The sequence below is a fragment of the Loxodonta africana genome, chromosome 1, assembly GCF_030014295.1.
Source record: "Loxodonta africana isolate mLoxAfr1 chromosome 1, mLoxAfr1.hap2, whole genome shotgun sequence".
In the NCBI taxonomy this organism is placed as follows: Eukaryota; Metazoa; Chordata; class Mammalia; order Proboscidea; family Elephantidae; genus Loxodonta; species Loxodonta africana.
Window position 1 is genome coordinate 70,825,805 of NC_087342.1, and position 14,958 is coordinate 70,840,762.

The following is a 14,958-nucleotide window of genomic DNA, read 5'->3' on the forward strand; positions in this document are numbered from 1 at the left end:
GGAAGAAACTCCTGGCAATCTGCTTCTAAAGGGTCACAACCATTGAAAACCCCATGGAGCAGTTCTACTCTGACACACATGGGGTTGCCATGAGTTGGAACCAACTCAATGGCAATTGGTTTTTTGTTTTGTTTTGTTTTTATGCATGGAAAAGACCAGAAAAAAAAAATCACCAAAGTATTAAAAGTAAGTATATCTGGTGAGATTTTGCATAATTTTTCCTTTTCCTTTAAATTTTTCTGCATTACTCTCAAATTTTATACAAAAAGTGTTAGTACTTCATAAATAGTAAACAGTGCTACTTTTTAAACATCAGAGGCCCATCGCAGAATGTCTAAAAGGAGACTCATGAGGCAAGTCTGAATTGTGGAGTGTTTCAGTGTGGAAGTTGGTAAACCCAAGAGTTAGTCTGAAATGGAAACTTACAACTGAAATGTTTAAGAAAAAATATGATGAGCATGTCTTGTCTTTTCTTTAACTGCATTATCAGAACTCCCCAATGTAGAATATGCAAGATTGGTAAGTCTGTTAAAACAATATTAATTAAATATTAATATTAATAATAAAATATTAATTAAAACAATATTAAGACAATAATAGAAATCGATAGGAAGGAGTTTACTTAATATATTATTTGCAAATCAGGGTAACATTTTGACTAGGGAGTAAAAAATATTCCAAAAATGAAAGAACTTCCAAAAATTTTTATACACACCTTATTGCCATTGCCACGCAAATGAGGCCGAAACAATGTTTCCATATGAACAATTTACTCTAAAACACAGCTTTCAGTCTGACGCTGGAGTTTCTTTTCCTGAAAGTGACTGAATTTTTCAAAAGAGCACAATGCCCAAGGCAAAACTGTCTTCACTACTTAGCAAGACTGTTACCATTTGATTTGAAGGTGAATTTTAGGCCACCCGTCTGCTCAAGGATCAAGGTTCAAAATACCACCTCAGGGCACTGGACTTGGTGAGTCACCCAGCTTTGTGGACCCTAGAAACTTGGATTCCAAGAGAATTAAAACTGTTTCCCACTCCAAATTTGGCTCAAGGAAAGATAACTTCTATTCTCATTTCGTATTCCTACAGGGCGCTGAATACAAACCCCCAAAGATGTTCACATCCTAATCCCCAGAATTTGTGAAAATATTCATTTATATGGCAAAAGGAACTTTTTAGATGTGGTTAAGTCAAGGATTTAAGATGGGGGATTGTCCTGATTTATCTGGATGGGCCCAAATTAATTGCATGGGTCTTTAAAAGCAGAAGAAGAGGCAGAAGAGTGTGGCAGAGAGATACAATACAAGAACTTGACCCACCATTGCTGACTTTGAACATGGAGGAAGCGGGCCTCAAGAAAAGGAATGCCTCGACCTCTAGAAGCTGCAAATGTCCCTCACCTGACAACCAGCAAGGAGACAGGAACCTCAGTTCTACAATGACAAGGAGTTGAATTCTGCCAACAACATGAACGAGTAAGGAAATGCACACTCCCCTAGAACCCCCAGAAAGGAAAACATCCCTCTCAACACCTTGATTTTAGCCATGTGAGACTCGTGTCAGACTTCTCATCTACAGAGCTGTAAATAGTACATTTTTGCTGAATAAACGACTACATTGGTTGCAGTGTGTTAGGGAAGCAATAGAAAACTAATACAGCTTCCTTTCCCTTCAGAGCTTCTGTTTTATCTGAACCTTATCTCTGCTGCGGCGTAAGGCTTTTCCCTTGACGGGGAAGCTTGTTTTGCAGTGTGTTCACAGCCGACAGAAGTCTCTGATCTGAAGGACATCAGCCTCCTGAAGAGCGGCCGGTTCCTGATGAGTCGACTCTGACTCATGGCAACCCCGTTTATGTCAGAGTAGAGTGGCGCTCCGTAGGGTTCTTAAGGCTGTGACCTTTCAGAAGCAGATCACCAGGCCTTTCTTCCAAGTCACCTCTGGGTGAGTTCATAACCTCCAGCCTTAGTAGTAGAGCACTTAACTGCTTGCGCCACCCAGGGATGCCACTATTAATCTGTTTTTTTATTTCATGTTGGTAGCCATTTATTTTTATTATACTTGACAAAAGTAATAGCCCACAACAGATTGGATATTAAAACAACAACAACAACAACTAGTCCTTCACCACAACTGCTTTGGAAGCAATGGCTTAGAGCATAACTAGGTGTCAGTTAACCATCCGTGCCTGGGTGGAGTGGGATGCCTGTTTTTCAAACACTCCTCGTCTCACTGGGAATTACGCTGTACTTAGAAGCGGCCCTCACTAAATTAGAACCCTGTCAGTCTCCCTTGACTTCACCCCTTCCTGTCACCATTGCATGTCTTCCCAAGCCCAAAACTCCGCTCACTGGAGGGTAAGAACGGCAGCAAATAGGCACAAAGGATGGTTCAGCCACACTTCCTGCATTTACACACCATTGGCCCTGGTAGCACAGTGGTTAAGCATTAGGCTGCTAACCAAAAGGTCGGCAGTTTGAATCTACTAGCCACTGCTTGGAAATCCTACAAGCCAATTCTTCTCTGTCCTAAAAGGTCACTCTGAGTCAGAATCGACACAATGGCAACGGGTTTGGGTTTTAGACAGCCATTAGGGTCCCTGGGTGGTGCAAACGGTTAATACAAACCAAAAGGGTGGAGGTTCAAGTTCACCCATAGGTGTGTAGGGAGAAAGGCCTGGAGATCTACTTCCAAAAAATCAGCCATTGAAAACCCTATAGAGCACAGTTCCACTCGGACACACATGGTGTCGCCATGAGTCAGAGTTGACTTGACAGCAACTGCTAGACAGGCAATCTCACAGTGACCATGGCCTCAAATTCTGAGCCCTCTAGTGCACCCCAGAGGCAGCGTTGGATTAAGCCCTGCAGAAACCATACGTGCCTTTTTTGATATGAGTAAGAGCAGAGTTCTCCTTCATGGTGAAAGAGACCATATTTTGGGCTTTTATTGCTGCAGGAGTAGTGTGAGCTTTTGATAGCAGCTTTTTTTTTTTTTTCTAGACCCAGAAAAGCTCCCTGTTCGAAGCAAAGCATATTCCTAGACAAGTAGGAGGATAAAAGGAATTCTTCCCTCAGTCTCTGATCCTTAGGCTATGTACATACAGAGAAGCCACCTTAGAGAAAACACAGGTCCCGGTGTGTTTCACTCATCTGTGTGTTTGGATAGCTCCGTGCGCATTGTGAACTGTGAAATGTGGGCTTTGTTTTTTTCCGTTCAGATGGATCACGTGTGGACCTGTGCTGCTTCCCCACATCTGCGTGAGTTAACGTTTGAAAGGTAGAGTGGCCTTGCCCTCAGTTCTTCAGTTCCTGTCTGGGATATTGTCCTCCCCACAGGCAGGGGACACCAAAACTTTCTATTGCTCTTCCTCTCTGATAGTTCCCAACAGGCTTCCCTGAAACTTCTGCTGTAACATTACACACATGAATTTCAATTACATTTTCCACAATTTCTTTCAGAAACTGCACAAATAACATCCATAGAATTCGCCTCAACAGGGTTCCTGCTGTTTTCCTAAATGCTTCCAATAACTTTCTGATCTGACTGAGCAATCGTAAATACAAACTTCATGCAGACACTTCAGATACATGATATGGGTTTTTTTTTTTTTTTTTTCCTGAAAACCTAAGCAGCCTGTTGGGGGCAGTGGTAGTTCCGTGCTAGAATTTTCCTGGCCAACACATCTGTCTAGTGCCGCTATTTCAGAAATACCGAAATACCACCAGTGGGTGGCCTTAACAAGCAGAAATTTATTTTCTCACAGTTTAGGAGGTTAGAAGTCAGAATTCAGGTCACTGGCTCTAGCGGAAGACTTTCTGTCTCTCAGCTCTGGGGGAAGGTCCTTCTCTCTTTTCAGCTTTTGTTCCTTGGTTCTTTGACAATCTTCACGTGGCTTATATCTCCCTTCCCTTTGTGCTTGCTTGCTCCTGTGCCTAATCTGATCCTTTTATGTCTGCAAAGTGACTGGCTTAAAACACACCTTACACTAATATGGCCTCATTAACATAACAATTTCCTAAATGGGATTGCATCCACAAGCATAGGGGTTAGGATTTACAACATATGTTTTTTGGGGAATACAATTTAATCTATATCAGCACCTCAGTGGTCAGTAGACGCTTGGGCACTGCTATGATGCTGAACAAGCTTCAGCGGAGCATCTAGAATAAGATGGACTAGGAAGAAAGGCCTGGCAATCTATTTCCGAAAATCAGCCAATGAAAACTCTATGGATCACAATGTCTGGGGCTGTAACCTATCATGCGGACAGTGCTGGTCTGGGCAGTGTTGTCTTCCATTGTGCATGGGGTCACCATGAATCCAGGGCTTATTCAACAACAGCTAACAACACAATAGCAAGCAGCCTGTTGTAAAACTCAGGTGACAGTGTGTCCAGAGCCAAGCTCCCTACTGGCTTGAAGACAGAAGCAGCAACAGTAGAGGAGGCAGGAAGCGGGTTCCCAGGTACTCAGCCCCACCGCTTACATTTTTTCCATGCTTGCATCTTAAATAACAGGCATACAGTGTTTGATACAGAATCGACACACAGTAGGTGCTCAATAAATGTGAATTCACCTACCTCTAGCTGACACCCTAAAACCACACAATAATAATCAGTGGTAAGTTCTGAGCTTGGCCGCAGAACTTGTGGGCAATCAGGACCCTAGAAGCAAAAAAAAAAAAAAAAAAATTTTTTTTTTTTTAAAAAGAGAGGGTAATAATAATTTATTCTGTGTAACACTGAACGGTTCAGGTCACATAAACCTCATGGAGGATTCTTCCTTCTGTTCTATGACTGAGGAAGCAGAGGCTTGAGATGTCAAGAGACTTCCCAGGTCACCCAAGTGGAAAGGGGCAGAGCTGGGACTCAAACCCAGGACTTGTGAGGCAAAGGCCTTTTCTCCCACACTCCACCAACCATAAGGGGTAGACAGAAGTGGCTCCTCTCTCTTCCATGGCCAAGGAGGTGCCCAGGAATTGCTAAGGGAGGGAGTATGCTGGGAGTCAGGAGATGAGAGCCGCTCTCACATAGATCCGTCCTACAGGAAGGGGCCAACCCCCTGTGTCCCCAGCATCTGGCACAGGGCTGGACAACTTGCAGGCACTCAACAAGAGGCACTAGGAAGTGAAGGACACATCTTTGTCAAGCAAGGCTACATTAAGGAAGGACGGGCTCTGGGAAGGTGACCCTGGGCTGCTCCACTAGCACGCATGCTGCTGAAGGGCATCGAGGGTGCTCTGCCTCCCACTGCTCCGCACAGTGGGGACACTGAAGTGCCCACTCTAAACTGTAAAAGGGGGTGTTCTTCCCTCACTCTTGCCCATCCACAAACTTGCAGGCTGTTGTAAATCATACTTTAATTAGTAAACAGTAATCCCCTGAATGGAAAGGCCTTTATATTTCATTGTATTTCCAGAAACTCAAATAGAATCCAACACAGAAGAGGCTCTTGGCTCTCAGCAAAGGAGTGTTAGTGATGATACCAGATTTCTTTAGAACAGAGTTTCACAACCTTGGCTCTATTAATCCTTTGGGCTGGATCATTATTTTTTGTAGGGAGCTATCCTGGCCATTGCAAGATGTCTAGTAGCATCTCTGGCCTCTACCCACTAAGTGCCGGTAGTACCACCTAGGTATGACAACCAAAAATGTCTCCAGACACTGGCAAATGTGCCTTGGGGGTAAAATCACCCCTGGTTGAGACCCCGCTCTAGATGTAGAAAAGTGCTTTATCGAGGCAATCTCATTTTGATCGTCACAATAACCTTGTGAGGTAGTATCTTACACAGGTGGGGAGAGCTAAGACGCAGAGAGGTTAGGTCACCTCAGGGACATCACTAGAGGGGTGGGGGGTGCGGACCACACCCCCTGACACTGTCAGAGGGGGTGTCACAAAACGACCCCAGTGTATGCGGCACCCGGGGAAGAGCCGCCAAGGCAGTGGTGTCTCTAGGGTTGGTATCACCCGTCACCCAGTGCAGTAACTCGTTAACACTTCCCCATCCCCTCTTCCCCATCACCGGCCAATCAGTGTGCAGGCGGCCAGTCACTGGGCGGAGAGTAAAGTCTTGCCTTGGCCAATGAGAGAGGGGATGGTCTGCGGGGAGCCACAGGGGATGGGCCCGGGAGGGGTGGGGCTGCACGTCGCTCAGCTCTGTGGGAGGGGCGGGACCAGCCTGCACACTTTGCTCACCAGGAGGGGTTCGCCAGCCAGCCCCACCCACCCTGGGTGGGGGTGACACCATGAGTTACCGCACTGGGTGACATAAACCCTAGTGACGCTACTGGGTCATGTGTTCAAGAACACTCACCTCAGAAGTAGCAGAAAGTCTAATGCTCAAGGTTCTGGGATCCAGAAATAATGACTGAAACGAAACAAGTACATGTGTTGGTGGGTTTTCTACAACTGTTGTTCATGTAATCAAAATTCTTATTGTATGTTTCACGACTCACAGAAAGGTTGAAGTCTGAATGTTCATTTTAAGCACTGAATTCTATTTTTCTCCCTGGAACTGTGAAATGCACTATTCATAATCTCACTGTACATTTTCTCCAGTGTCATTTCAGAGATGCATTGAAGCTAGCTGGATATATTTTTCACATGAAATGACTACTGGGCTCCCTCTGGTGTCAGCTATGATTACACTTGAGTTTCAAGGAGCTCATGTGTGACCACATTTCAAGCTAATGACGAATTTGTTCTGCGTCAAGAGACAGTTTTAAAAAATCCAACTAGCTCTCGTTGATTACATTGTAAAATTGTTTTACTAGATTTTGCAACTATTCTATTAAAGGTCTAACATAACTTAAATTTTGTAATGCTAGAAAGCAACTAATGTCGATTTGCTGATTAAATTATTTTTAACGGACTCGAAGAGACATTTCAAACAGAAAATATATGTATGTGTGTGTATACATATATGTATGTATATATACATACATATATATATAAAAAAAATTACATTCATATATACATATACACACCAAACCAAATCCATTGCTGTCGAGTTGATTCCAACTCACAGCGACCCTATAGGATAGAGTAGAACTGCCCCACAGAGTTTCCAAGGAGCGCCTAGTAGATTTGAACTGCTGACCTCTTGGTTAGCAGCTGTAGCTATTAACCACTACACCACCGGGGTTTCCAATATATATATATAAATGAAAACGTTCAGCCTCCTGTGATAAGAAGAAATTCAAATTAACATAATATGACAGCATTTTTCCCTACTAACCAAATCTTTACTTAAACAACATCTAATTCTGTGAGGGAAAAATAAAACAGATAATCTCACGTTTTACTAATGGTCTTTTGATTGCAGCCATCTGGAAGAGTAATTTATTGATATGCATCAAAAACAATGTTCTTTGACCTGGTCATACTATACCTAGGACTGTTTTAAATAGACACTTCAGAAGAATGAAGAAGCTATTTGTACCTAAATGTTCATTACGGTATATTACCTCTTGTCTTAGTTATATTGTGCTGCTATAACAGAAATACCACAAGTAGATGGCTTTAAGAAAGAGAAATTTATTTCTTCACAGTAAAGTAGGCTAAAATTCAGGGCATCAGCTCCAGGGGAAAGGTTTCTGTCTTGTTGGCCTTCTCATCAATCTTCCCCCAGGCTAGAAGCTTCTCTGCGCAGGGACCCTGGGTCCAAAGGACGCGCTCTGCTCCTGGCACTGCTTTCTTGGTGATATGAAGTCCCCTGTCTCTCTGCTCCTTTCTCTCTTTTGTATCTCAAGAGATTGCCTCAAGAAACAATCCAGTCTTGTAGGTTGAGTCCTGCCTCACTAACACAACTGCTGCCCATGCTCCCTCATTAGCAGGATTGACAACCTACGGGACTTGTGGCCCAGCCAAATTGATACACACATTTTTGGGGGGCACATAATGCAATCCATGACACTTGTCATAATAAAATATTGAAAGCAGCCTAAGTAGCCAATTACGGAAGAAGAATGGTATATTTAACTAAATTAATGATACATTCACTCTAGAATTAAAAAAAAAACCTATTGCCATCAAGTCAATCCCAACTCATAGCGACCCTATAGGACAGAACAGAACTGCCTCATACGGTTTCCAAGGAGCAGTTAGTTGATGGATTGGAACTGCTGACCTTTCGGTTAGCAGCCATGCACTTAACCACTGCACCATCAGGGCTCCTTACTCCAGTATAGTAATGGTTAAAGTGGGCTGTAGCGTATGACTGCCTGGGTTGAGACACTGGCTCCAGGGCTAGCTTTTTAACTTCCAACAAGTTTAATCTCTTCACCAGTAAAATGGGTACACTAACAGTACCTGGTGGCGAAGTGGTTAAGAGCTCGGCTGCTAAGCAGTTAGAATCTACCAGCCACTCCTTGGAAACCCTATGGGGAAGTTCCACTCTGTCCTATAGGGTTGATATGAGTCAGAATTGACTCGACAGCAACAGGCTTGGTTTTCTTTTTATTTTTTTGGACAGTACCTACTTTTAGGATTATTTTGAGGATTAAACAAAATCAAATGCATAAAGCACTTAGAACAGTGTCTGGCACAAAGAAGTGCTCAATAAATGTCTTTTCATGGACTATTATGCAGCTCTTGAAAGAATTATGAAATTGATGTAACCACTTAGAAAAAAATCTAATGATAGGATGTTTGAACAAGCATAGCATTAAAATAGAAAATCTGTTATATATACGTAAAGGTTAGTTAGGAACACACAAAGACTAATTTGTCAGAATACTGGGATTATGGATGAGTTGTTTCTCCTCAATTTTCTATTTGCTATTATCTTATCTTTAAAATACTAACAAGTGGACAGCTGTAACCCAGAACAAAAATATATTCATTAATGCATTCACCCAGTAGTTAACCAGCCTTCTGTTTTAGGCACTGTGCTGGGCTAAACACTTAAGACATTATAACCAGCTTTATAGTTTAGTAGAAGAGGCAAGCACAAGAGTTAACTACTTCCACTGGGTTATGTTAAGTGGTACATTTGAGGTTCATTCAGGGTGCAACAGCGTTACAAAGACAGTTATCTAAATGATTCTAAGATGGGGCAAAAGGTCAAGAAAAACTTCACAAGTGAGATAATGTCTGAACATGATCTTGAGTGGTCTGTAGGAGTAAATGAAAGGGCAGGAAGAGCACTCTAGGGTAAGAACACAACTAAGAAAGGCAGAGTTGAGTTGAAGCAAAATGTTAGAGCAAAAATGCTGATGGATTCATGAATCTTTCCGAAACCAAATAAACTATTTAAACTAATTTTAGCTCTGACACAATTTTTTTTTTTTTTTTTTGACAGCTCTGATGTGCTTTGTGAGCTCTGATGGCCAGGCAGGTAGGAACACAGAGGAAACCTGGGAACGATGTTTTCCAGGTAACGCAAGCATCTCTTCCCATACCATCCCTCCCCCTTCTTCCGATAGACCCCTCTAGCAAATCCTGGCAGTGGAGCGCCGCAGCATCTTGGGGGCCTCTGCGCTTTCCTGGCTCCACCAGGACCACTCCTCACTTCACTCCGGGAACTCTGACAGGGTCCCTGTAAAAGGGGAGGGGCCAAGAGATTGATGGGGACATTTTAAGACACAATTCTATTATTCTTTGTTACTAAGCATTTTTTTTTTTGCATAAAATTATAGGTATCAAATATTCACACATGCTTCTCTACTTAATTCTGAAATTGATTTGCTTTCTAATTTTTGGCTCATTAATCTCATATTTAAAGACTTCATGATATTAAGCAATTCTAGCATGTTTGAAAGAAAATTCCATTCTTGAAGGGGCTTTGAGAAATCATGCAGCCTTGCTGATGGACAGATGTTCTGTAGGACTGCGCCCCAGAGGTAGACTGGAAACTGCAAGATTACGCACCTCCTGTTGTCCTAATCTAATCATCATTTAGGCATAGTCTTTAACTCATTAAAATATAAGTCCTAAAGTAGAATTTCCCATCTTTATATTATTTCAAGAACTACATGGTTGTCACAGGGCTGTAGTAATTGAAGCTTGCTTCTTCTCCGATGGGCTCCAGGAATGTCGTCTTGACTAGAAAGGATGACATTGCTACCACCAGGAGCCTAGTAGTCTGCCTGCTCTACCTACTTTAGGTGCTAAAGCTAGGTCCGCGCTGATAGGTATCTCCAAGGTCATTAGCTTAAGGGCTTTTGTCAACATTATTTGGCCTTCAGTGAATAGCTTTTGGCAACCTGTCATGAGAACCAAAAATTGTCCGCAAATCAATGTCACTTTCTACTCATTATGAGTTCTGGTGAATCATTTTTAGTGGCAGTCCGCTGCTAATGAATCTAAAACGTACTGTTCTTTATAACCTATGCGCAGCTTTCTCTGTGTCATTGTGGGTGGCTCTTAAAAGAGCCTTTGGTTTCAGGGTATTCTCCCCGCTCTCGGAATGTTCAGGTGACACGCTGAGCTTTACCCTCTAGGGGTGTTACTTGCTCTGGACTTTGTGGTGATGGCTCTCAGTCTTCTTGGGCAGCAGCACGGCCTGGATGTTGGGCAGGACGCCACCCTGTGCGATGGTCACGCCATCCAGAAGCTTACTGAGCTCCTCGTCATTACGGACGGCCAGCTGGAGGTGGCGCGGGATGATGCGCGTCTTCTTGTTGTCGCGGGACGCATTGCCCGCCAACTCCAGGATCTCGGCCGTCAAGTACTCCAGTACCGCCGCCAGGTACACCGGAGCGCCGGCCCCAATGCGCTCAGCGTAGTTGCCTTTCTTAAGCATGCGATGGAGTCTCCCCACCGGAAACTGCAACCCCGCGCGGGAAGAACGAGACCTCGCTTTCGCACGGGCCTTACCACCCTGTTTTCCGCGTCCTGACATAACGAATTGTTTTTAACGCTAAAAAGCTACCGTTTAGCCCCCCCCCCCCCCTGCAGCGAATTTATAGGCTGCCGGTAGGTTGTGCACTGCTATCTGATTGGCTGTTGGCCTTCTAGCCAATCAGGAAGCCTTACTACAATCATCTTATTTACATACATAGCACTACCAGTTATCCAATCAGACGTTGGACGCCCAAGACGTCATTCGAGCGCCGGCCTATAAATATCACTCTTTTTGTCGTTAAAAACTGGTGATTTCCTATCGACCAAAATTGTGCGTCAGCCATGCCGGAGGTGGCTTCAAGCGGCACTGCGGTCCCCAAAAGGAGCTTCAAAAAAGCTGTAACTAAAACCCAGAAGAAAGAAAGCAAAAAACGGAAGAGCTGCCGCAAGGAGAGTTATTCCATTTACATCTACAAGGTCTTGAAGCAGGTGCACCCGGATACTGGCATTTCTTCCAAGGCCATGAGCATCATGAATTCTTTTGTTATTGACATTTTCGAGCGTATCGTGAGTGAGGCGTCTCGCTTGGCGCATTACAACAAGCGCTCCACCATCACGTCCAGGGAGATCCAGACGGCCGTGCCCCTGCTGCTGCCTGGGGAGCTGGCCAAGCACGCCGTGTCCGAGGGCACCAAGGCCGTCACCAAGTACACCAGCTCCAAGTAAATGCACATGAAACCCAAAGGCTCTTTTCAGAGCCACCTACATTTCCTAAAAAGCTGTGGGCTTATTACTTGGTTAACAATTTTTGTCTTTTAGATTTAGGTTATTTAAGTGGACTCTGACGGTGCAGAAGCTAAGCGTTTATCTGCTAACTAAAGGGTCGGCAGCTCAAACTTACCAGCCACTCCTTGCAAACGAAGCTAAGCGTTTATCTGCTAACTAAAGGGTCGGCAGCTCAAACTTACCAGCCACTCCTTGCAAACACTATGGGGTAGTTCTTGCTCTACCGGGTCACAGGTGAGTCGGAATCAACTCAACGGCAATGCGTTTTTTTTTTTTTTTAAAGGCCCTAATGATAGGCCGAAAGTCTCAGAAGACGTGCTTTTAGTTTCTACAGCAGGAAAATTTAGATACTGGTTAAGGTGTATTTACAGAAGTTTATTTCCGTTCAGTTTACTTAATAGCGTTGCAAAAAGGAAGTTATGTAATGTTAGCTCGAATCAACTATACTTTCTGAATTTCACCTTGAGAATGCTTAAGAGACTGACAGTCTTGGCAACATTTTTCCTGAGCATTGAGGTCATCTCATGGATGGATTATAGCAGGAGTAATTCTCTAAAGGGACTTCTGTGGATTGAGAGAGGTGTCAGTAGTCAGCATTCATGTCACGTGGTTTCTGGGGTTGAAGAGTGTCCTGAGGGATGTGACTGGCCATTCTCTAAGACATCTTTTAAATTTCCTGTCTGTTCTGTAAGAAGGCAAAAACGTCTGGCATTGAACAAAGACCTTTTGACCTTAGGGAAGCTGGCATGGGAGCATGGAGGCTATTTTGCTTCCCCTTTACAATGGCTGTGGTGCATGAAAAAGTTCTTTCTATGGACCAATCTACCTGCCTTCAAACTGCTGGGAGTTGAGGCCCAAAATGCAGGTTTCTCGGCCCAGTGATGTCCTCTGTATATTTAGTGAGGCCTCTCTAGGCTGATTTATTTGTCGAGGGCATAGTGGAGTGTGGAGGTCTTGCCATCTCTCTAAGGTATTTCGTGTTGGAACCCAGCATCTGGCTAACCACAATCAACTGGCAAACAGGAGTAACTTTAACCAAATCTCTCTTTTTGCATTACTGTTCTTAACAAGTTATGGTGGAATCATTTTTTTAGTTTGTTTTGTAATAGGATTACTTAAAAATGTGGTTTGTGTCCTGTATTACTGGGTGTTCCAATTTTGACTGTAGGGTAGGCATCAAAATAAGATGCCCAATATTCACACCAGGGGACTTTGAGGGCAGGATTCACTCTGTCATAATCATCTGGACCTTTCTCTGAAGACAACCATAGACAAACAAAAAACCAATGATAATAGATGTTGTCAATGACATTAAAAAGAAGGGATCAAATTACTACAACTCCATAATACCTGTGGTTAGCTGGAATCTCCAATTTGATTGTTTATGTATCTTTTTTACTCTCATCTTTTTCTTTCTTTTTTTATTATTATTTAGAGATTATATATATGCTTTCTTTACATTAAAATAATGTAGATTGAATTTGATAGAATATCTGAAGGTACAGTCAAAATGCATTAAAAAAGTGCCCCATACTTTTGTGCACCATGAGACAGGCCCTGCACAACCTTGAATGCCTTAGCAAGGCACGGATAGAAGGGGCATCTGTGGCCATATTGTATTGGGGTAGGGGACATCATCTCTAATCAGAGATCCTAGCTGCCCCCATGAGATCCATGGGAAACAGCAGATATCTACAAATCCCTGTTACCCTTGCAACCACTCTCAACAGGCCCCCTGATTACCTAAGGACTGATGATTATTTAAACAAAAATTAACTAGGAGTGCTTGGAAAGGAAAACATTTTTGTTCCAACCAAACCTGATGTAGCTTTTACATTAGGTATAGTTTGACTGCAAGTAAATCAAAGTACCAACTGATGTTGAGTAATATCACTAAACAAAACACCCAGGTGCATGCAGGCTGATCAGAGCCCAGGCTCCACGGCCCTGCAGTCTTCTTGCCTCTGCTCTCCTCCGCACCCTGGCTTTAATTTCATGCTGGTCACAGTTCCAAATATCTGTGCAGACCCAACAAAGTAGAGACAGGAAGAGACAGTCTAACTCTCTGGGTCTCTAAGAACAAGGGCAGCCTTCCCAGAGGACTTCCCCTCCTGTCCCATTTTCTAGACCTGAGCCTAGTCCCAGGCACTGCCTGAGCCAATCACCAGCAGCAGGCACAACCATGTGATTGATATGACCTATCAGTTTCCTTCATATAAACTTGGCGTGTATGTATTTGGCACATAAATGTTGTTCTAGCTTTTTTATTTTCTTTTTATCGTTACTGTAAATGGGGGTATTTACTTATTCATATTTTTCTAACATTTTATTTTCATATGTAAATACTGATATCTGTGCATCATTTGTATATATGTATATCCTACGACTACTTCATTGGAAGTTCCTGGTGGTGCAAAGGGTTAAGCTCTTCACTATTAACTGAAAAGTTAGCAGTTTGAAGCCACTTGGAGGTGCCTCAGAAGAAAGGCCAGGTGATCTGCCTCTGAAAGGTCACAGCCTTGAAAACCATATGGAGCACAGTTCTACTCTAATTGAGAGCAAGGACAGCCTTCCTAGAGTTGCCTTGAGTTGGAATCTAATTGAATTGTCTTATATGCATAGTAGTTTTCTGGTAGATTCTGTTGGGTTTTACATGTTTGCAATAGTATTAGCTTTTCAGATAATATCATTTTAATATTTTCATAGTAAAAATTTTACTGAGCCCTTTTAATTACTGTATTTACATTTTGAATTTCTGTCTCTCGTTTGATTTCTGTGGCTCATATCTTTCACAAGGATGTTAATTTGAACTGAAGAGAGTGAACATCCTTTTCTTGTCTCCGATTTTACTGCAGATTCTTCTGAGCTATTCCTCCTTAAAATATATTTTATTATAATAGGGAAGAATCCTTGTCTATTCAGTTTTAAATCAAGACTGGATAATAAATTTTACCAAACGTCTTTTAGCAGCATCTGGAGATGATCGTAGATTTTTCCTCTTTAGATATTTTATGATGAATTATTTGAATAAATCTAATATTTAGCCATCCTTGCATTTCTCATATAAATAACATATGGGCATCATATGTTATTCATTTAATGTTTTGTTGAATTCTGCTTGCCATTTCATCATTTAGAAATTTTGCTTCGGTGTTACAAATTTTACTTTTTTGTTTGCAATCATGTTCAGCTTTTGGTGTCAATGTTTATCAATTCTTAAAAAATATAATATGGGGAATAGTGGTCTTGTTCTATATCTGGAAGTATTTGAACAACGTTGGAATTCTCTCTTTTTTTTTAAGCTTTGGCAAAATTCCCCTGAATTTTCCGGTTAGTAGCCAAGTGCTTAACCCTTTGTACCACCCAGGAACTTACAATGAAGCAGT

The 14,958-nt window shown here is 42.6% G+C and overlaps 2 protein-coding genes across 2 annotated transcripts; one reads left to right on the plus strand and one right to left on the minus strand.

Moving 5' to 3' along the window:
- Positions 1 to 9,690: 9,690 nt before the first annotated feature.
- LOC100675681 (histone H2A type 1-A) lies at positions 9,691 to 10,844 on the minus strand. The gene has a single exon (XM_003416435.3). It carries the CDS (start codon positions 10,842 to 10,844, stop codon positions 10,449 to 10,451), a length of 396 nt encoding a protein of 131 aa, XP_003416483.1. The 3' UTR covers positions 9,691 to 10,448.
- Positions 10,845 to 11,070: 226 nt separating this feature from the next.
- LOC100675398 (histone H2B type 1-A-like) lies at positions 11,071 to 11,512 on the plus strand. Its single transcript, XM_003416434.3, has one exon. The coding sequence runs from the start codon at positions 11,129 to 11,131 to the stop codon at positions 11,510 to 11,512; it is 384 nt and encodes a 127-aa protein (XP_003416482.2). The 5' UTR covers positions 11,071 to 11,128.
- The last annotated feature ends 3,446 nt before the right edge of the window (positions 11,513 to 14,958 follow it).

Bases quoted from the DNA above. Each gene is read 5' to 3' on its own strand.
- LOC100675398 (XM_003416434.3), top strand. From the start codon at position 11,129: ATGCCGGAGGTGGCTTCAAGCGGCACTGCGGTCCCCAAAAGGAGCTTC.
- LOC100675681 (XM_003416435.3), bottom strand. From the start codon at position 10,844: ATGTCAGGACGCGGAAAACAGGGTGGTAAGGCCCGTGCGAAAGCGAGG.